The 21,114-nt window shown below is 48.8% G+C and overlaps 8 protein-coding genes across 8 annotated transcripts, besides 32 other annotated features; all 8 read left to right on the top strand.

Annotated features, from left to right (window-relative positions):
• Positions 1-13: part of a sequence feature (A-rich) that runs on past the window's edge.
• Positions 1-4,114: part of a sequence feature (heterozygous, non-Esmeraldo-like haplotype) that runs on past the window's edge.
• Positions 21-1,265, top strand: Tc00.1047053510421.180 (casein kinase I, putative; the record flags this gene model as incomplete). Its single annotated transcript, XM_814070.1, has 1 exon — positions 21-1,265. The coding sequence occupies one exon, from the start codon at positions 21-23 to the stop codon at positions 1,263-1,265; it is 1,245 nt and encodes a 414-aa protein (XP_819163.1).
• Positions 1,280-1,360: a repeat region.
• Positions 1,476-1,501: a microsatellite.
• Positions 1,919-1,941: a sequence feature (AT_rich).
• Positions 1,986-2,020: a microsatellite.
• Positions 2,067-2,110: a sequence feature (AT_rich).
• Positions 2,208-2,255: a sequence feature (A-rich).
• Positions 2,326-2,349: a sequence feature (AT_rich).
• Positions 2,634-2,737: a sequence feature (T-rich).
• Positions 2,742-2,765: a microsatellite.
• Tc00.1047053510421.170 (hypothetical protein, conserved) lies at positions 2,797-8,157 on the top strand (the record flags this gene model as incomplete). The annotated part of the gene is made up of 1 exon (XM_814069.1): positions 2,797-8,157. One exon carries the CDS (start codon positions 2,797-2,799, stop codon positions 8,155-8,157), a length of 5,361 nt encoding a protein of 1,786 aa, XP_819162.1.
• Positions 3,701-3,730: a microsatellite.
• Positions 3,731-3,754: a microsatellite.
• Positions 4,115-4,472: a sequence feature (areas merged during assembly that could not be assigned to a particular haplotype. This can correspond to areas where the two haplotypes were merged or to regions with more than two copies in the genome that were merged during assembly.).
• Positions 4,473-4,474: a sequence feature (heterozygous, Esmeraldo-like haplotype).
• Positions 4,475-4,988: a sequence feature (areas merged during assembly that could not be assigned to a particular haplotype. This can correspond to areas where the two haplotypes were merged or to regions with more than two copies in the genome that were merged during assembly.).
• Positions 4,989-21,114: part of a sequence feature (heterozygous, non-Esmeraldo-like haplotype) that runs on past the window's edge.
• Positions 8,472-8,560: a sequence feature (A-rich).
• Positions 8,733-8,757: a microsatellite.
• Positions 8,793-8,920: a sequence feature (A-rich).
• Positions 9,005-9,032: a microsatellite.
• On the top strand, positions 9,045-10,913 carry Tc00.1047053510421.150 (protein kinase, putative; the record flags this gene model as incomplete). Its single annotated transcript, XM_814068.1, has 1 exon — positions 9,045-10,913. One exon carries the CDS (start codon positions 9,045-9,047, stop codon positions 10,911-10,913), a length of 1,869 nt encoding a protein of 622 aa, XP_819161.1.
• Positions 10,933-10,957: a microsatellite.
• Positions 11,368-11,435: a sequence feature (A-rich).
• Tc00.1047053510421.140 (hypothetical protein, conserved) lies at positions 11,563-11,871 on the top strand (the record flags this gene model as incomplete). The annotated part of the gene is made up of 1 exon (XM_814067.1): positions 11,563-11,871. One exon carries the CDS (start codon positions 11,563-11,565, stop codon positions 11,869-11,871), a length of 309 nt encoding a protein of 102 aa, XP_819160.1.
• Positions 11,969-11,990: a sequence feature (AT_rich).
• Positions 12,388-12,410: a microsatellite.
• Positions 12,580-14,565, top strand: Tc00.1047053510421.130 (hypothetical protein, conserved; the record flags this gene model as incomplete). The annotated part of the gene is made up of 1 exon (XM_814066.1): positions 12,580-14,565. The coding sequence occupies one exon, from the start codon at positions 12,580-12,582 to the stop codon at positions 14,563-14,565; it is 1,986 nt and encodes a 661-aa protein (XP_819159.1).
• Positions 14,828-14,869: a sequence feature (A-rich).
• Positions 14,976-15,005: a microsatellite.
• Tc00.1047053510421.110 (uncharacterized protein) lies at positions 15,225-16,721 on the top strand (the record flags this gene model as incomplete). The annotated part of the gene is made up of 1 exon (XM_814065.1): positions 15,225-16,721. The coding sequence occupies one exon, from the start codon at positions 15,225-15,227 to the stop codon at positions 16,719-16,721; it is 1,497 nt and encodes a 498-aa protein (XP_819158.1).
• Positions 16,755-16,784: a sequence feature (AT_rich).
• Tc00.1047053510421.100 (hypothetical protein, conserved) lies at positions 17,186-18,790 on the top strand (the record flags this gene model as incomplete). The annotated part of the gene is made up of 1 exon (XM_814064.1): positions 17,186-18,790. The coding sequence occupies one exon, from the start codon at positions 17,186-17,188 to the stop codon at positions 18,788-18,790; it is 1,605 nt and encodes a 534-aa protein (XP_819157.1).
• Positions 17,914-17,945: a sequence feature (CT-rich).
• Positions 19,159-21,036, top strand: Tc00.1047053510421.90 (protein kinase, putative; the record flags this gene model as incomplete). The annotated part of the gene is made up of 1 exon (XM_814063.1): positions 19,159-21,036. The coding sequence occupies one exon, from the start codon at positions 19,159-19,161 to the stop codon at positions 21,034-21,036; it is 1,878 nt and encodes a 625-aa protein (XP_819156.1).
• Positions 19,630-19,663: a microsatellite.
• Positions 19,782-19,806: a microsatellite.
• Positions 21,072-21,107: a microsatellite.

The following is a 21,114-nucleotide window of genomic DNA, read 5'->3' as shown; positions in this document are numbered from 1 at the left end:
CCTTTCTCTTTTTAGTATATATGCCGGAGGAGGTGGGTAGCGTCACCGAACATGGTGCGCCCAGCCATTCGCTGGCACGTAGACTACGTCAGATGAATATTGCAGAAGGCCGGTTTCTTATTTCGCAACGTATCGGCAGTGGTGCTTTTGGTGAGTTGTTCCAGGGCCTTGACATTCGTACCAACTCGAGGGTAGCGGTGAAATTTGAGAAACGACAAATCGCGTACCCGCAGTTGTCGTATGAGAATAAGGTGTACCGTGTGCTGCATAATGGCCAATACGACACCATTGGGATTCCGCGTGTACATTACTTTGGTGTAGAGGGTGAATACGGTGTGCTCGTGATGGACCTTTGCGGCCCGTCACTGGAAGACCTCTTTAACTACTGTGGCCGTAGATTTTCTGTGAAGACTGTATGTATGCTGGCGGATCAGATGCTACAGCGAATCGAGTTCCTGCATGGAAAAGGTTTTATTCATCGAGACCTTAAACCAGAGAACTTTGTGCTTGGTACTGGAAGGCGGGGGCACGTTCTTCACCTCATCGACTTTGGTCTAAGCAAATTGTACTGGAACAAGCGGAAACAGCTGCATATTCCATTCTGTGAAGGGAAGACGCTAACAGGTACCGCACGGTACTGTAGTACCTGGACCCATCGCGGGTTTGAGCAGAGCCGCCGTGATGATCTTGAGTCGATTGGCTTCATTCTTGTGTACTTCCTCGTTGGGTCACTTCCATGGCAGGGAATTACGGTGCGGGACGTCCAGCAGAAAACCGCCCGTATCGGGGAGAAGAAGTTGGATACATCACTGGAGAGCCTCTGCAGTGGACTTCCCGGGGAGATCCTGCAGTACTGTTCCTACTGCCGGGAATTGCGGTTTACAGACACTCCGGATTATAATTATATGCGGGAGTTATTTTTGACGCTTGCGAAGCGGCGTGGCTGCGTGCGTTTGCCCTTGGAGAAAGCAAATGGTGTGTGGTGGAACGGCAGCAACAGTGGCTCGGACACGCGATCGTCACCGTATGACTGGATGTTTGATTGGTGTTTGAAACGTGGGGCGGAAGTGGAGGAGTGGCACAAGCGGCAAATGGCGAAAAGCCCATCGAACAACATGCAACATTTTCCCGCCTCCCGCCAATTGGGTGAAAAAGACGTGAACTCAAAAGCCCTTGAAGGCGACAATGACGACTCTAGCTCTTCATCCGAGTCCAACGTCATTCATCTGTCGCTGAGGAAGACGGATTGGCAAAACGGCGAGTAAATGTTGTCACTTGTGAGGAGGAAAAAAAAAAGGAAAAAAAAAGAGAGAGAGAGAGAGAGATAAGGGAACAAAAGGGGGGAAAGGGGGAAAAAAAGCATATAATTGTGAAGAGGACAATTCTTTATTGTTGTGTATGTGTGTGTTTTGGAAGCAGCGTATGTGTGGATGTAGTGGTCTCTTTATAATAATTACCCCGCATGTATGCGTCAGTATATATATGTATATATATATATATACTTGTCGGCCTGTTTGTCTATGTGTGTGGGTGTATGTGCGGTCCCGTGTATTCTCAACGAGTCATTTGGTCCACGTACACGCGTCATGTATCCTTTTTTTATTGTTGTTGTTTTTGAGATGTCTACTCAAGGAGTTATTTCTCTGATAACACGTGTGTACTGAGCATCCACATGTATGTCCATTGTCCTGGTGGTACGGCTAGCGGCTGCCCACACACACACGCACGTATATATATATATATATACAAAAGCGCCTGCCTTGTGCGAAAAGAATTTCAGTCATTAACGAGTAGATTTATTTTATTTTATTTTTCTTTGTATATATACATGTGCATGGATTTAGGGTAGTTTGTCGGAGGTTGAATAGTAAATGGGAGATGGAAATGACTTTTGATCGCGTTGGGTTTACGTCATTCCAATATATATATATATATATTTTTGAAATCTATGGCTCAACTTCTTGTTGTTGACTTTGCAGAGCATTTTGTTGTTCTTGTAGTTGTTGTTGTTGTTGTTGTTTTTTGCTGTATTGATTTGTGTAGAATATGGCTATCGATAAAACGGGAAAAAAAAAGAAATATATTTGCTTATATTTATATATTTATTTATGTGCATGTGAATTTAAGCAGGAACGTTGTTGTTTGTTTATATTTATATTTATATGTGTATGTGCATGTTTTGCATACTAACACGTATGCCTCCCCCCTTTTTTTTTTTCTCTCTCTCTCTCTCTGTCTTTTTTTTTTTTTTTTTTGCTGATGGCTACTTGCTTCACCGCCGATGTACACACGCTCCCCTTGAAATGGGAGATTAAGAGAGATTTCATTTATTTATTTATATTTATATTTCTGTTTCACGACGCACATGCATCGCTGTATTTTTTATGCATTTATCCCTCTGTCTTGTACCCTCTCGTTTCTCTTTTCTCTTTCTGTGTGTATGCATTGTATGCGTAATTGACTTTTCTTTTCTTTTGTTTGTTTGGGTGGGGGCTTCTTCTTTGTGGCAATCAAGCAGTAGGAGTCCGGGTTGGGATCACTGCCCACCCACCACCCACCCCACCGTTTTATCCTCCCAAGCCAACCACCCCTTCTTTTTTTTTTTTCTTTTTCCCCACATATATATATATATTGAGGGAGAAAGGGAGGAGGGAGAGCGAACAGAAAAGAAAATAATAAATAAAAACAAGCAAACGGAGAAGAAGGGAAAGGAGAAAAAAGGAAAAAGGAAAAAGGATTTCTGTGTGTGTGTGTGTGTGTGTGTGAGGATACGTGTGTATCACGTGATCCGACAAGATGGAGTTTAAGCAGTGGGTGGAGAATCGTTACCGGCATCCGGTTGTGTTGGTGTTTGCTAGTCCCATGACAGAACAGGCATGTCGGCGTAATGGCATGGATTTAGTTCAGATGCTCCGACCCTTCTCTGTTCATCCAACGGAGCTCTTTGCCCACATTGGAGATCGCGCTGACACTATACAGGTGCGCAAATTCGGCGTACGATTCACGCGTCTGGATTGTGTGCGTGAGGTGGAGGCGCTGCAGTCTGCACGTTACTTCCGTCACTTGCTGCGTGATCACGTGGCGATGGAGTTGGCATACGGGGAACAACTGGACCGTGCCATGTCGTTTTTATTGAAGGAAAATGGTGGCGTTGTGGAGGAGCCACGGCTTTCTGCGCAGGTGGCATCGCAGCTGTTGGAGCGTTCCCACCCTGCGTGGTACTCACAATTTATTCGCGACTACGCGTATGTGGTGCGCTGCAGCCACTTTGATACCATTGACCACCCGGTGGGGTGCATTTACGCCGCCTCGACACTTGAGGAAGGTGGCATTGATGGTATTATGCGGGAATTTAGAGAACAACAAAAGCAACCTGTCGATACACGGCGCAACATGCCATGCATGGACGATGAGCTGCACAGTTACTTTCTACTCGTACATGACATAACGGAAGGGCCGCCGATTGAGGAGGTGCGACGCATGCTCGCGGCGGTGAAGGCGCAATACGGCCATGCGCACTGTGCCGTGGTGAAGATCAACTCTGTTGTGAACCCACAGGACGTGAAGAACATGGACCCGTCGCTATGGATCGATGCAAATCGACTCGCACTTGACGTCCCCTCCCGCTCGGCCGTACATTTGGCGCAGCCGTCACAACAGACAAATCAAATGTCTTCCCCTGGAGACGGCGTTGTGAGGGGCAACAACAACAACAACAGCAGCAGCAGCAGTGGTGGTGGTGGTGGTGGTGGTGAACAAAAACCGGTCAGCGGCTCATCGAGTGCCACGGTGAATGTCGTATTTACTGCTGAGAACAGCAGTTACCCCAATAGCGAGAATTCCAGCAGCACACCCGCATCTCTGCACTTCCCGCGTGTGCACACCATGTTCGGGAAGTGGCCAAACGGCATGGCCAAGATTACCGGCTGCCATATGAGTCCAGAGGATGTGGAAGGCTTGCGTGATGTTGTGACGTATTACCTCTCACGATGTCTCTTCAACTTTCTCGAGCGGAAGCTGCGGGTTTTGGTGCTGACAATCAATGAAAAACGTACGACAACATTTGGTAAGGTCGCCGCGTGGTTCCGTAACAAGGACGAGGTGAAACCCAAGACTGACAGTTGGGTCGCGAGCCACGATGGCAGCCCCACGAAGTATCTTGCAGGGTCCTTGGAAATGCAGATGCGACGCGCTGCGGATATTCTGCTGGCGCTTGCGGACTACGATTCCGCAATTAGTTACTACCGGATGTGCCGCAATGAGTTGCTCTCGACGGTGTCGTTACGGGAGTTCAATAAACCGCTCATTGCGGCTTGCCAGGAGGGAATTGGTGTGTGTGAATTTTTGCAGGGTCGTTTGCCGCTACCGAGCCTGGCGCCGTGGATGACAGGAGGCACGTCGTCTAAAAACAGTGGTGACTGTCGATTGGAGGTTGCGCAGAATGACTACGTGGAATGTCGAGTGCATACATACGCTTTCCGCTTGTCCCTCATGCTTTACGAGTACAGTCGTACACGGTCTCCACCGGCATTGGATCGTGCTGCAGCTTCACTGATACATGTTCAACGTGTTGGGATAGCGTACAGAAATAAGTTGTATTCCGCAATATTACATGAGCTGCTTGCGTCTGTTTCACTTTTCCTCAATCCGCCACAACCCGCAGGGATGACAATACCGGCCTTGTTACCTAACAATTTCTTGCTGCGTTCTCATGTTCGACAGTACGCGCGCCAAATGATCATTGCGGGTAGTGCGTATCTAGACGACAACCTTATTGAGAATGCATTGCGTTGTTACCTGCGTGCCCTACGTGTGTGTGGCAGTGTTGGACGTCGTGGCAGTTGGCAACTTATATTTGAGCACATTCACACGCTTTTAGCCCACATGTACCGTAAAATTGGAAACCAAATACGCGGGATGGTTATGGCGTCCATCGCCGTTTCTATGGCGACGCCTATGTACAGTAATCTGCGTACAGGACTTCGCAACTTTGAATCATTTTGGAGTCGGCAGCGACAGGTAATGGAGAATCTCGGCTACAAAATCTGCCCACACATGGTTGCGCCATGTATTTTGCCGGAGTCCATTCGCGTCAGCGCAAATGCGTTTCATTGTGATGAAGTGACAAGGCAGGAGTCACAGGTGGTGAGTGATGAGCTGGCGGAGGTGGAATGGCACAAGATGGAAGACAAACTACGGCAGCATTACACGGGATACGCATCCAGTTCTCCACGCCACCAGCTGAATTTTCGAGAGGAGATTAGAAAGACGCAGCGAGATAATGCCGTGGTATGTATGCGGCGTTATTCGATGCACCTCACAGAACCATTGGAAATCACTGTAACGCTGCGGAATCCCATTGGTGGTCCGCTTACGGCAGAGAAACTCTGTCTCTTGTATGTTGCTAAGCAAAAACCCGATCAGTTGTGGAAGAGCGCCTCTTCTCAAACCGTGGAGTTACAGGCAGCGGAGTCAAAATCCGTCACCATATCCTTCTCACCAAGTGAAGAAGGCACGTACGTCATCATTGGGTTCTGTTGGACGCTTATGGGATTAGAGGGGTATTATTACTTCGCCACGGAAACTTACAAGGCGAGTGACGATGGCAGCAGCGATAATAGAATTGGGGCCTTTGAGTATGCCGTGGAGCACCCCATGCCGAACGTGAATTCACCGGCAAACATGGAAATTGAGGTTGCCCCGCCACAGGCGTGGATCACTGCACGGCTGGACCCCGAACTTCCACCCTTCATGCGGGACGGAGAGTATTGCCAGACAACACTTGTCTTGACAAACGGGAGTTCATACCGCACGGCACGCAGCATTACATTGCAACGCAGTCCGAAGAATGCCCATGTAGTCTGGATGGAGCCTTTTGGCTTGGAGCGTAATATCGATGCAGAGGCAACATTTGTGTTGGAACAAGAACTTGCTCCAAAGACAAGCCTCACATTGCCAATGACGGTGCAAGCCCATCATAGCCAGGACTCATCATCGCGGTGCAAAAATAACGTTTTTTTCCTTGTGGGATACATCTCAGGAACCGCAAAGGAAGAAGATGCGCTCCCTTCTTTTTCTTCTTCCTCTTTTTTGGCGTCTTTGCGTTTTCATCGATTTTTTCGTCGTGTTGTTGTAAAATCGGCTATTTTGCTTTCATCCATGGTATTGCCTCCTGCTAATGTGACCATGGCAACGGCAGTACTTATCACGGCTAGTAACGTGTCCGAGGCACGAGAGCCACCAGTACGGGTGTCGCGTGTGATGGTCATTCACAGACCGCGATGGCGTGTTGTCCCCACTTCTCTTGGGAATCTTCTTGCAGAGAACGCGTTGGATTGCATCTTGTCATCTGGTGGTGCCTTGTGCGTCCCGCTGAGCGTGGTGAGTGAAACACCATCATCAAAGGCAACACACACGGATGCGACCGTTGTCCATTCACGTAAGCTAATAGAGGAGGTGTGCATCCCACTCTCGTCGACGCTCGCTGCAACCTCGAGACGCATCATGGTGGAGGAAAATATCGGCGCCGGCGTTGTGGACTCCGAGATGAATTCATACTTCATGCGCTGCAGCTTCCGTGGGCCCGGGACCATTGGTGAAGTGAAGGTTCCTGAAGGTCTTCCATTTTACTTAGACAAGGCAGGCGCTGCGGGAAAATCGGCAGGCAGTGACGAGGGTGCAGCCCAGAAACAAGAAGAGCAAATTTATCATCCCCATCACCAGCAAACACAGCGCCACTCAACAACGGTGGTCCCAGTTGTGGAGCCCTTTACACCCATTTGTGTGGCGGTGGTTTGGGCGGTTGAGGAGAGGGGGCGGATGTACAGCGGACAAATGTTCCACTTTGTCGATCCCGTTTGTTTCCTTTCATCTTGTGAGTTTTCCGTGGGTGAAGCACACGATAGACTGCAGGAGCATCTCTGTGACTCGATGATAAAAGATCATACTCTTCATCCGCATCATGGCGCAATGTTCTACCACGTCGAAGTGCCGCATACTGTGGAGACAACAGCGGACAACCCAGATGTTGCCATTATTCCCGTCACGGTACATTGTCGTTCGCTAGCCGCACATCCTCTTCTTGTGACGGTGAAGACCACGATGCCCGGTAGCCCTGATGCTCTTCCGTCGCCCATGTTGTCTCCTGTGCCTCTCACCTTTGTAGGGAAAACGAGTGTTGGGTTTTTGCTTTTACCCCATGAAACTCATCTGCTAAACTTCACGGCGTGCGCCTTTGCACCCGGTGTGGCGGAGTGCAATCACTTTCAGGTGAGCGCTGTGGCACTGAAGCCCCCACAAGGTGAGACATGCGGTTCATGGAGGACAGGCACCTCGCAAAGCGCCTTGATGAAACTCCTTGGAGAAAATACATCATGCCTTGGAAGGAATCCGAGCATGACGGCAGGAGTAAGAGGTGGAGAAATAAACGTTAGCGGTGGTGATGGAAACAAGTGTGTTAGTAGTGGCGGTAAGGATCATTTAGGTGGTGTTGAAGATTTATTGAGGGATGGCGTTCAAACGGTCATTCTTGGCCACGGCATGGCAGCCATCACACATGTTCTTTTTGTATCCTTTTCAGTGGAGACCAGGAGGGTAGCAGCTGAGACGGTGGCTGCGAGGGCAAGGGCGTACCAAGAGGACGCCAAGATATATGAGAAACAATACAGGGAGTTTGAACACCGAAGAGCTCTTCTGAATTTTTCTTCAGGCACAACGTTTCAAAAGGCAGATGATTTACTGGTGTTGTATCCTCCCCGGGCACGCAAACTGGTGGAGGGGACACAGGACACGCCACATGGCGCAGCTATTGGTGTTTCAATTGGGTCTGTGGGACAGGCCGACCCGTCGCCGTGGCATGGAGACCGTGAAATTTTAAGGGGAATTGTCGGGTCGACCAGTGCAGTCATGTTGGAGGCTGTTGGAACGACGTCCTCCTTGGTGACAGATGGGGTTGTAGAAGTAGTCGCCGACGTTGAGGAACAAGAGAATCAGGAGGGGCTACAAAACGTAACCGTGCCGTTGGAAGATACGTCGAAATCGGGAACGGATGTAAGCTGTTCAAGCACAACGAGTACAGATATGTCCCTGGAATCTACTGCAGAGCAAAATCCAAACACTTCATCGGAGGAGGTGTACCACACGACGCAGCAACAGTAGTGGAACGAAGAACGAAGAAGGGGTGGAGGGAAAAGAGCGGAGAGGAATTGGCGGGGAGAAAAAAAAAAAGAAAGGGAAAGGGGGGATTTGGAATTGATGGCTCACATGTGCCCAAGACCAGGTAGGGAGAGGGGGGTTCTACCTCCGGATAAGCATGAAGACTAAGCTGAGGTGTGGAGTTTATTGAGGCATTCAAAGTAAGAATCAACTCCCATCATTTGGTTTGTTTGTTTGTTGTTGTTGTTTTATGCTTTCTCCTTTATTTTGAAATGACAGTCGCTTTTTTATGCGCCCTTCACAGAACTTTCTCTGTGTTTTCCTCTTCTTTTTCTTTTTTTTTCTTTTTTCTTTTTTATTCTTCCTGTTTCTTTATGCTGCATTTCGTTTTTTTTTTTTTCTTCTTGGTTTGTTAGCTTTACTGAGAACACGTTTGGACTTGTCTTATGTGTTCTTGTTTGTGGCGCTTAACCGCGGTCGGATTTGTTGAAACGCGTTTCTTCTTGCTTTTCTTTTGGATAAAACTCGCTGCTTCCACTTCCGGGATGATGTGGAGGGCAGGAGGGAAGGGGGTGGGGGAAGAAGAAGAAGAAAAGAAGAAGAGTTCTACCAACACGCGGGATTTAAGTTTGAAGCCCTTTTTTTTGTTTGTTTTTTTTTGTTTTGTGCCCCTTTTCCTCCTCCTTTCACCTGCTGTTACTTCATTTCTCTGTTGTTTTTATCGTTTGTGTTCTTCCCCCTTTCTTTTTCTTTTCTTTTTTATTTTGGTAGCCGTTGTTGTTTTGGCGCTGTTGGTTCGTCTGCAAAAGGGAGGAGGCGGGGTTAGGGGAGCAAGGACCGACGGGCGGACTGTGTGTGTGTGTGTGTGTGTGTTTGTGCGCTCGTGATCGATGCCCTCGTCGGCGTCTCGCCCGAAGAGCGGAAGGATGAAGCGCCGGCGGTCACGCACGAGAGAAACGCCGACGCGGGGGGAAAATGCGGGGAGGCGCAGACGGGAGGCGTCGCGCTCCAGCCGTTCCTCTTCGGGTTCCTCGCGGCACTCCACGTACTCCTCCTCCTCCTCCTTGCGGGGGTCAGATGAGCGCAAGCACTACCCGCTGTTCACGGCAGAGTACGCCAGGCGCTTTGGGCGCAGCAACATCCCTTTTCTGCGTCTGGACTCCGGCGACATGCATCAGAAGCAGCAGCAGCAGTTCACGTCCCCTTTGCTTCGTTTGAAACACGTGTCGCCAACACCGTGGACGCGGGTGCGGCCTCGTTGGATTTTGTACAATGAGTACGTGCTGCTGCGTGAGTTGGGTAAAGGCACCTACTCCAAAGTTGTCTTGTGTCGCTCCCTCCGCACTGGTGATCTTTGCGCATTAAAAATATTTCGCAACGAACAGACCTACAAGGAGGCGTACTGGAACGAAGTGGGGACACTTGAGGCGTTATGTCGACCGCTTCCAGAGGAGGTGGAACGGCAGCAGCAGCAGTACAACATCGGCGTGAGTAGTGGGGGTCATGGTGGCGGTGGTACCGGCGTTTGCAATGGTGAGGGTAGTCTGACGGCGACCGTGACGGGACGGTATGATGCATTTGGTGGTTCAGCGGTGTGTCAGGGACAAGCGGGTCGTTTCATCGTTCCCATTTCACACCTGCCCCATCCCATTCACCACGCGATTGTTCTGCCCCCTCTTGGATTTTCGCTGTTTGACGTCCTGCGGCACATTCGTGAGGAGTCCATGAAGGCGGCGGGCAATTTAGCGTCGGGATCACAGAAAAGTACATTGCCAAATGGTGTTGACGAAGAGACCGTATTGCGTCAACGTGGTGTAATTGAGGTTCATTACAGAGGTCTGCCCCTCGAACTTGTACGCTCGGTCCTGTACCAGATTCTTCTCTTCCTGCGCCACGCACACCGCCGTGGCATTGCACACACGGACATTAAACCAGAAAATGTTCTATTTGAATCCAACGACACCCTCATGACGCAGCTTTGCATTAGGACGCATCGCCACTCCAACAACTCCTTTGAGCCGTTTGGTAGTCATGAACAAACTCAAAAAATAGGTTTGGGTGGTATTGGTACCTTCACATCATCATCGCCATCCCCGAACTCCATGCAGAAGGGAATGAGAGTGAGTGAAACCGTATTGAACGTCAGGCTTCCTGCGATGAATGCTGTTCGTGTCATTGACGTGGGTGCCGCCGAATTTCTCTCAGAGTGTCGCAAACTAAGTGTGTTGGATGGTAAGACACCTGTTTTTTACCACCGCATTCAAACGACGCATTACTGCAGTATAGAAGTACTGCTTGGGCTTGGGTGGACGAGTTCTGCGGACATGTGGTCACTTGGCTGCATGATTCCCGAATTGCTTACAGGGGATTGTATCTTTATGCCACAGGATGACCTTGAGCACATTGCCCTCATGCAGCACATTATTGGTCCATTTGATATTCCGGAGAGCAATGGGCAATCTGAAACAATTGTTAGGCGTGTGTTCGCAAAGGGACGTTACTTCGAAAGCTACTTTGATACACATACGATGCAGTTGGAGTGGCCATACCGGTTTAATAGGTCATCATCGCAGCGCCGACGGCGTATTATTTCACTTGAGGATATTCATTATGTCGTGTCACGACCAACGCTACAGGAGGTGCTTGAGCCCTTTCCGCAACTGTATGATCTCTGTCGACGGCTTTTAGACTATGACCCACTGCGTCGTATCACTGCCGCCGAAGCCCTCCAACATCCATTCTTTACTTTAACCCCGTAATCACAGCGTGATGTTTATCTGTTTGTGTGTGTGTGTGTGTGTGTTTCCCGCTTTCTTTGTGGATGTAAACTCATCGCCGTGGAAACTGTGACGGGCGACCAAAACAAGGGAGATGGATGCGGGGGGGAGGGTAGCGCCCAAAGCTTACAGTGGGGACCCAATGAGGCAATGGCCCCCGGAGTTTCTTCTTTTTTTTTTTTACTTTTCCCTCCACTCCCTTGCAAATTCTTCAGGTCTCTCTGTAATGTGCGGTCATGTGTGGTGAAACCGTCACGGAGGGACACGTACGAGAAGTGACGAGAAGGTAAAGAATGAAAAATAAAAATAAATAAGGAGGAATTTAACCGCGAAGGCACGTTCACACACAATGAGATAAAGAGAGGGAAGTGAGTATGAAGAATGAAGGGTTATGATCATGCGAGTTATGTCGTCTTATTTCTTTCTTCCTTTTGGGTTTTTTTCTTTTTCTTTTTCCTTTTTTCCATCTCCTTTCATTACTTATTTATTTATTTTTTTTTTTTTGTTGTTGTTATTGTTGCCTTCTCCCCCGTCAATGTCATCAATATGATACCATCGTTATTATTACTCGCGTGTAACGCAGAAACACACCGGTAGGTAGCAGAGGGACATCACACACACACACACTGCAATGCAGCCCCCACAGGCGAATCCGCAACTCGCTGGTTTGCCGCAGCGAGATGCCGTCGTGCTGGCGGAAAAACTGCAGTTAATCACATACGATGGTTTTATACACTGCGCGCGGCAGTGTATCACTCACTACGGCGAGGACTCCCTTCCATACCACCCAGGCGAGAAGTCGTGTCTAGACCGCTGCATCAGTAAGGTTTACAACGGGCTCGAGCTCTCCCGACAACTCAAGAAGGAGTTTGAGGAAAAGGTGAAGAGGGGCGAGATGCCATATCGGTGGATGAAAGAAATGACAGCCGCGGCGACATAAGGGATGAGGTACAGACGTGGCTGTGATTGTTATTTTTGGTAAGTGCATTGGTGATGGCGGTGATGTTGATGATGCGTCTTGACGGTATGCCCGACACTTTATATAATAATATTAATAATCATAATGTATCCTTCTCTCGTTCTTTGCACTGCCTACAACGGTCCGGCAGTAGTAGCCAGAGCCAACAGAAATGACGATGAGAGCCTTCTATAAATTCACGGAGTGGCGGAGGTGGAGAGTGAGAGGGAGGAGGGGAGGTGCCGGCAAAGGTGATTGGTGAGTTGATGCAAACAAAGACAATAAGACAACGAGAGAGAGAGAGAGACGTAGAGCCATTAAGGAAAAAATGTTGGAACGCGGTTATTGTGCCTTTTTCTGCATGCTGACGCTGTTGTTGTTGTTGTTGCTTCTCTTTACGTCTACTTCACGCGACATCCCACGCCGTTTCTTTCTCTCCTCTTTACTGCATCCTTTCTTTTTGTTTTGCTTTGTGTAGGGTCCAAGCCGTTTGGCCACTGTGTGTGTGTGTGTGTGCGTGTTGGATTGTGTCATCATTTAAACTCATCTTCCCCCCTCTATTTCTGTTTACTTTTTTCCAATCCATGGGGTGGTGGGAGTGTTGAAAAGAAGTGAATAATAACACGAGAATAATAAAGAAAAGAGAGAGAGAGAAAGTAAGTGTCAACAACACAAACCAATAAATAAAACATGTCTTATCGCGCATATGGTGGAGGCTATCGTGGACGTGGCGGAAGAGGTGGAAGGGGTGGACAGCACTGGCAACAGACGGCATGCGAAGAAGATACGTTTCGCGACCCGAGTAATTTTAACTCCGGCTCACCGTATGCAGAGCTGAGGAATTACTTTAACTCTGTCGAGGGCGTCAATTACGGAGAACTGAAGTCCCTGACAAACGCGTCCTTTGCACTTTCAGAATCTGTGCGGTGTACGTTTTTGGCGATCCAGTCCGATCCATTTGCTCCTGGAAGTCAGGTGCGTATGTCCTGCCCTTGCCCGTTTCAGTTGCAGAAGATCCTGCAGTGCTCGGAATTGAGCTCCTGCGTGCCGTGTCGTCGTATCGCGGCGGAGGACTACATCCTCCGTTCCTTTCATGATGGCCATCGTCGGGGTGTTGCAAGACACCACAGTGGGGCGTTGCATGTGATGCGTCCCTCTCAACATGTGTTGGAGAGGAGTACGGTTGTCCTGGTGAATGGCGATAGGGAGAGAGGAGGGGTGGAGGTGCATTTGTTTGCGCGGGTGAAGCTGCCGGGTCATGGACGCCGCATTGATGGCCATGGAGCCATCCGTATTTTTTACGATGAACTTCTCCCGATAATGGAGCGTTGTGTTGTTGGCCTCGACGAAGAGGCCCTCTACCAGCATGTCACCTGCGTCCACGATCAGGAACATCTTCGTGGTGAGTTGCGTGCCGCAGGGTGTGTGGCGTTTGTTGCGAATGGATCCGTGTTGCCACGCGAATCAGGGAATTCCGACAGGCCACTTGGCAAAGGCGCGGTGCCATTTGTCTCGCCAGCGTCGCTTGAGCGCACATTTCATCTGCCGCACAGCGGTGCCACGGTAACGGGCATGGGCCTCCCGCATGGGTTGATACTCATCGCCGGTGGTGGGTTCCATGGAAAATCGACGCTCCTGCGCGCACTGGAAGTGGGGATTTACAATCATGTGCCGGACGACGGCCGGGTGTACGTCACTGTGGACCCAACAGCGGTGAAAATTCGTGCGGAGGATCGACGATCCATTAATGGTGTTGATATATCGCCCTTTATTAATAACCTTCCGTTCCAAAAGACCACCACCTCATTTGTCACCTCCGATGCCAGTGGCAGCACTAGCCAAGCCGCTAATATTATGGAGGCCCTGGAGCTGGGATCACGGTTGTTGTTGCTTGATGAAGATACCTGCGCCACCAACCTGATGTACCGTGACGATTTGATGCAGCAACTTGTGCCACGTGAACAGGAGCCCATTACCCCATTCGTGGACCGTGTCACGGACCTGATACAGAACCATGGGGTTTCCTCCATCATGGTGATTGGAGGATCCGGGCAATATTTCCCGCACGCCACGGTAACCTTAGTTATGAATGCTTACAAGGCTTTTGATTGCAGCGAACGTGCGAAAGAAATTTCGAGAACTTTCATGTCGTCTGTGCAACCGCCCAAAAAAGCTATCTCCGCCTTTGTCTCGCCAATGCAACGCCAGTTTGATGGGAGTGGGACATTCTCCACCGTTCACTGTCGCAGGGGCCATGACAGCATCAAAGTTAGTGGCGTCGGTGTGGACAGCATCCGTTTTGCCGAGGAAACCATTGATTTGTCGCTAGTTGAGCAAATTGTAGAGGAGGGACAAGTGAACGCCATTGCTCAGTGCCTCGCCATGTTGTATGACGGGGAGGAAAATGGCATCAGAACCATCCTTGCGAAGGGGAAATCGCTGAAGTTGCTTTATTCACCTTCGGGCGGTAGCGAACCACGTAACGTGCCCTTTTACTCGGAATTCGCTGCATTGATTGAGGGCTGTGACGCGGCATTGCGTGATGCACGACTGGAGGCGCGAACGCCATCGTGTTATTTGCCACGTGGCTTCACATCAGCGGCGAGGCGGTTTGAAATTGGCGCCGCACTCAACCGATTGCGCACACTCCGGACCCTCACAGCAGCCATGAAGTGACAAGAGGGGGGTAGAAAGGGGGGAAAAAAAAGGAAGAAAAGAGAGAGAGGGAGTGCAGGAATGCCCGGGAAAAAGTGAAGAAATGAACTCAGAATCGAATAGAAATGAAAAAATTGGGGTGGGTGTGTGGTGGGTGGGGAAAAAAAAAACTTCAATAAAAAAGTGAGATTCATAATAGAAGTGAATTGCCAATGGTATATTTATATATTTGACGACAGAATTTTTGTAAGGTGTTTTTGCAAGGAATTTATACAGTGGGACCTTTTCTTTTTTTTTCTTTTTCTTTTTGTTCTTTTTACTTTTTGGTAATGCAGAGAGAGAGGGGGGTGGGGCTGAATTAGAAATAGTGATGTAATAGAAAGAAACAAACGAAAAAAAAAAAAAAAGGAAAAGGGGGTCAATTCATGAGTTCTCTCTCTCTCTCTTTCTTTCTCTCTCTCCATTACACGCGTTCATTCACATGCACACGGTCGCAATGACGACTGATCTCTCATCACTTGCATTCGTTGCTGCCTACTTGAGGTGCCTCTGAGAAAATATTGTTTGCGTTTGTGGTTCCCCTTGAATTTTATCTTGTTTTTATTTATTTTCCCCCAGGGAGTCGAGGTTGTAGGGATATTGTTTAATCTGTTGTTGTTGTTGCCCTCCTGGGCTCCCAAATGGTATGGAAAGAAGGCATAGTGGAGGAAGGCAGCGATCATGGATGGATGTTTACTTTCAGTAGACGTAGAAGGTTGCGCCAAATACTGCGCCCGTTGGCCTTTCACAGATTTAAATTTATTGTATTCATGTGTTTTTTTATGGCTATTTGTACATATCTTTTGTCCCGCATCGGAGAGGATGGAGGAGAAGTGTTGTTGCGTCAAAGTGGTGTAATCACGACAAACTTGGATCGCATTACGGATCCAGTAAATGAGCTTGTCGCCGAGGAAACCATGACGCAGCTGCATCACGGTACATACCGCGTCGTCAGTCTATTAAAGGATGGGTCTGGGGACGCTATCCAGTTTGTGTTCAAGGCAGAATGCCGGCCTGCATCGAGGTGGCATGGCCAACAGGGATGGACTGAAGTCGCCGTGTATCATTTTCAACAGCTTTTCTACGAGGGGGATGAATGGGCATATCCGAAGGCTGAGCTCGCACGTGGTGTGGTGATCGCCATCACGGAGGAGCAACTGCTGCGTGTCGTACACAGAGATCGTTGCGGAGTGCTCACAGAAAAGGATATGGTACATCTATCGAGGAATATAACGCATGGGAAAAAGTTCCAGCGTAGGGATCATATTGTTGTCACTGGAAAAAGTAAAAAAGCAACTGTTTTGATGATTGGTGTTGCCCTAACTTGGCGAGATGGCTTTGATGATAATACTTATCCATCCGCTTCCGTGTATGCCCCTTATTTTCTCGTCCCTCCATTTTATAATCCGATAAAGCGGGAGCCCATTCATCGTTTTGTTTTGCATGAAATGTCGGATGTTATGGTCTTTGACTATCTCTTATTGAATCCAGATCGCGCTTTTGGTAAGAACTGGTTCCGAGACAAGGCGACGCATTTGCACTCGGCTTTAATTGATAATGGTTGGGCCTTTGCCGGGCAGAAGTTCGGGTCCTCGGTGTGCGAGGTGGAGAGTGGGCTCCTACACTGTCCCTCGCCGCTACGAACGTGGAGCAACCAAAGAAGTAGTCAGTGGCGATGTACACCAAGAGACCATGCAAAGACTGATTTTGAAGCCGAAATGGTCATGAAAGCACGTCGCCCTGGTTTGCTGAAATGGTGCCGTTTTCGACCTGAGACACGCCATGCCCTCAACCGGACACGGATGCAATGGCATAATGAAAACCATGCAAGCACGTCTCTTTCTCAACGGTGGATAGAAAAGATGAAGTCAGATACACTTGTGGCTTTTTTGCTGGGGGCCTATGGTGAAGAAACATCGAAAAACCGGTTTAATCGAGCTCTGGCACGTTACGTGCATGAATGTCCTTCGCACCCTGTTGCAAAAGAAGCCACCGGATATAAGATGTCCTCGCTGAATCTCTTGCATGCACTGGAAGTTGGACTGCTAGCTCGCATGGACAGGCTGGCCGCCCACTTGGAAGAGTGTCTACAGGAGTGTGGTGAAACCTACGTATACGCAATTGATGTTGAGAATTGATGGTTCTATTGATATTTTTGTTACTTGTTGCCGTTTTATTTTATATTATTATTATTTTTTTTTCCCTTCTGGGTGTTCTTACTGTTGCAGTCACTGTGTCGACATCCTGTATGCATTTGGGTTTTCCTAGGCGACGCACGGTTGGGGAATACTTTAATGGGGTTGATTACAATATCTTCATTCATACATAACAGGAAAAGGTGGGTGAATTTTGTTGCTGAGACGAAGACGACTTACCCTTGCGCTTACTTGAAGTGAACTTGTGCGGATAACTTTTTGTTGTTGTGGATGCTTTTCTTTTTTTGTTGATGTTTTGGTTGTTTTGTTGTGTGATTTTTTGCTTTTGGGAAAAGTGGCCGGCCTCTAAAGGGGGGTGGAGAGAGAGAGAGAGGGTTTTTGTTTGTGTGTGTGTTTGGTGGCAAGGAGGAAAAAGTAGAAAATTATTTGGGAGCCACGCAGGCGTCATGGCTCGTACAGGGTTGGAAGAGTGGGATGCGTTTGGCATTTTTGACGGCCCCCCGCCACCCCCCACCACACATCTTACAGTCCGGCAGTATGTGAGTCTTGTGCAGCGGATTGGGCAACGCCTTGGGATAAGTGACATCTTCTTCCGTTTTAACCTTCCGTTAGCGGGAAATGATGATGGTGATGATGTTGCGCTGAATGCATGTGGCCACCCACCTGTATGCGCGCACTTGGCTCGTGAAGACGGGCTCCATGCGATGAAGCATCCAGATTTACTCCCCACGGTTGCATGCGACGATGTAAACATGGCGGTGCACGGGCCACCGCATGTACATTGTTTATTCTGCCTGCATGAAACACAAGGGACGCACGGTCCGGTGGTTATTCCGGATTTGCGTCAGAATATCCTTGGCCACTGCATGTATCATTTGCGGAAGCGAAATGAATGTTTGGCTCTACTCGAAGGAGAGGCGGTAGCCCACATGGGTGAGATAGGATGGGGAGTAGATCTCTCGCTGGAGGCGCAGCGGGGGGAACTGGAAAAAAAGGCAGAATGTGAGGGACGACATGGTTGTTTTATTGCTTCTGCCAGCACTGCAGCCTGCCCTATTGTTGTGACGTACTGTGCGCTGTGTGACCAACTGGCCCCGTTGGCGACATTTGTTACAGTACCGAAGGAAACGGAGCATGACGGTAACAAAAACGACAACGAGCAACGACAAGGCTTGGAGGAGGAGGAGGAAGAAAAAGAAGAGGAGGCGAAAAGTATGGAAGAAGCTGAACTTATACTGGCACGTATTTTGTTGGGATGTGAAGTGCTATATTTGCTGAGACGCGAGAGAGCTCAGGCAGGGCGTGTGTCATTGCCTCACGTGCAACAGGAGAGGCACATTTTCCTTGCGACACCACTTCTTTTTGGTGAGGATAGAGAGGAGCTTACGGATGCCTTTGAGAGTGGGGCGATGGCCACGTACGGTTCCGTCATTCTTCCAATGGCAAGTGTGAGTGGCACACCAGAGGCGCCGCGTCTTTGCCTGATGAACAGAGAAGCAACCGTGCATTTTCTGCGGGACCAGCTTCCACCGTACCAGTTCACCGATGCGGTTGTGGGGTTTGTGATGGAGTGGCCCACGGAAGCGGAGACGAACGAGAAGGTTGAGTGGGTGCTGCGGCAAGATGGCGGCCTCAACGTGCAGCGGCGTTTGGTGTACGTGGAGGACAGAGACGAGTGGGTAATTGCACGTGTTTTTTACCACCAAGAAACGGCATCTTTGGAGAGCTGTAGCGAGAGTAGAGTGGAACGCATGTATGGCGGTAGCCTTCGCTTGCGGAAGGATTGCAGTGTCGTCAAGATGTTACCGGTATCACTCCTGCAGCAGTACACACTTCAAGACCACTGTGGAAGAGAGGACATGGCTCCTTGCATGAATAATGATAATAACGAGATGGAAAATAAGGTCGACGCCATGGTGATAGAGGAGGAGGAACCAATGGGTTGCCCGTACAGTATGGAAGCCAGAGCAGTCCATTTCTTTGTAGGCATGACGGCGTTGGCCAAGGCGATGAAGATGGTGGCAGACCACATGAAGGAGCACCAGCCGTAATGAGTACTCCAAATGAAAAGCAAAAAATAATGCTTCACGTGTCACAAGACGCTTTTGCGTGACGTTCATTTTTGATCACACGGAATGGATTCGTCTCATGCACCTGTTTTTTTTTTTTGTTTTGTTTTATTTGGAGCCTCCACACCAAGTATGGGGAAAAAGAGAGGGGGAGAAAAGGAAGACTTATTGTTTTTTGTTGTTGTTGTTTTTCCTTTTATTATCATAATTATTGGTGACGCTTTTATCTCCACTCTCTCCGTAATCTTCAAATGTCCCCTCTCAATTGCTTCCGATGACATGTGAGGGGAGAGGGAGATAGAGAGAAAGAAAAGAAAAGGAACCACATACAAATAGGAATTCTTCTGTACATGAAAAAATATCTGCATCCAGTACCCGATTTAGAGGAAGATCGTTTTGGAGTTGCTGTTAGCGATCCCATGGACGCGCCAGAAGGGTTGTCCCCGATGACATGTGGGGAACTTGCCATTGTTCCATCGCCCTCTGAGATGCAAATAGCATCACGATCGGAAAATTACACGGCACGGCGAAGTCGGTCACCATATGGGCCATTGTCTCTCTCTGGAGTCTGCCCCACATGTCACCGTCCGCTGAGCGAGGGTGTTGCGGAGAGCTTTTCTTTGCCTTCCAATGAACGTCGTTTTACCCCTCAGTATTTCAGGACGCTGGTTCAGGCACACAAGCAGCATCTTTCCATCTGCGAAAGTCCCTCGTTGCATCAGCGGCTAGAGGAAAAAGAAAAAACGGAGGCATCACAGCAGATACGGATGTCAGCCGGGTTACGGAGAAAAAGAAAAGTCCATCTTGGCAACGAGGAGGCGGAGGAAGAAGAAGAAGAAGAGGAAAAAGAAGAAGCGAGAGTGGCAGATAGATTTAAAGAGGCAAATGACAAATTGATGGGATCTCCGAAAGGGGAAGATGTGACCGTTGGCAGTCCAGGTGATAACATTAACAATGGTAATACTACTACTACTAGTAGTAGTGGTAGTAGTAGTGGTTACTATAAATGTTACTTCAGAGAAATTCAAAAACTTGGCAATGGGACGTTTGGTGGTGTATATCTCTGTCAACACGTCATGGAAGGTGTCGCGCTTGGGTACTTTGCGTTGAAAAAAATTCCCGTTGGCGACAATGCTGAATATCTACAAAAGGTATTACGAGAAGTGCGCATTCTTGAGGAGGTCAAACGGCATCCAAACGTTGTAGAGTATAATCACAGTTGGGTGGATATTGCACAGATAGCCGATTTTGGTCCACCTGTGCGATGCCTTTTTATTCTTATGGAGTATGCGACACTGGGGTCACTGGACTCGTATCTTGAACGTCATGGCATGGCGTTGCCAACTATAGCCGTTTGGTATTTTTTTCTTTCCGCTCTAGTAGGAATTGTCCATTTGCATCAGAAAAATATTCTTCATCGTGATCTCAAACCGCAGAACCTCCTCCTGACAGGAGCGCCTGAGAAACCACCGCGGGTCCTCGTCAGTGACTTTGGAACTGCCACACTTCTCAATGAATTGTCGTATGAGCGGACGGGTGGGACAGGGACCATCGAATACATGGCACCTGAGCTCTTTGAGTGCACTCCAGAGAGCGGTGGGGCGTACATCCACCCGCACACAAAAGCGACAGATGTTTGGTCTTTGGGTATGATTCTGCACTACCTTGCCTGCAGTGGAACGTTGCCAGCCCGTTTGCCCAATGGGGAAGTGGTACTAAATGTGGAGGAATGTGCTCCGTACGCACGACCGCCGGAGATGATAGAGCTTATTCGTGTCATGCTGCATCGCAATCCAAAGGAGCGTCCCACATGTAAAGAGTTGTTGAATTCTACAGTCGTGCAAACGATTTTGCGTAGTTTTGAGAAGGCGAAGCTTTCCACGGATATTCTTCCGACAACTGCTGTCGCTGCTGCTGCTGCCGCAACTGCCTCTTGGCGTCAAAAAAAGAGGAATCAGACTGGAGAGCCGATGCATTTGGATTGTCGAGGTTGTGACCCACCCAATCCGAGGTTACAAGATGGGGGTGCTCCTAATGATAATGAAGGGGAGGGGATTTTGCAATATCCACATTCACCAGTGGTGGAGGTGCCGCTGATGTTGCAGTATAAAACAATGGAGTTGAAACGTAATATATCCGCCGGTACCCGTGGGGGCAACAAAGGACGAAAACTGACAACGGTAGACCGAGCCGTGCAGACAGATTACGTCAAAATAGTGTATGAATAAGGATGCGTTTTACCTTTGGGTGAGTACTGTTGTTGTTTTCTTTCTTTTTTTTCTTTTTTTTTTTTTTTCTTCTGCTCT

Source organism: Trypanosoma cruzi, genomic scaffold, assembly GCF_000209065.1.
Source record: "Trypanosoma cruzi strain CL Brener 1047053516743 genomic scaffold, whole genome shotgun sequence".
NCBI lineage: Eukaryota > Euglenozoa > Kinetoplastea > Trypanosomatida > Trypanosomatidae > Trypanosoma > Trypanosoma cruzi.
The sequence above is the reverse complement of the archived record's forward strand: the minus strand, read 5'-3'. Positions and strand labels throughout refer to the sequence as shown.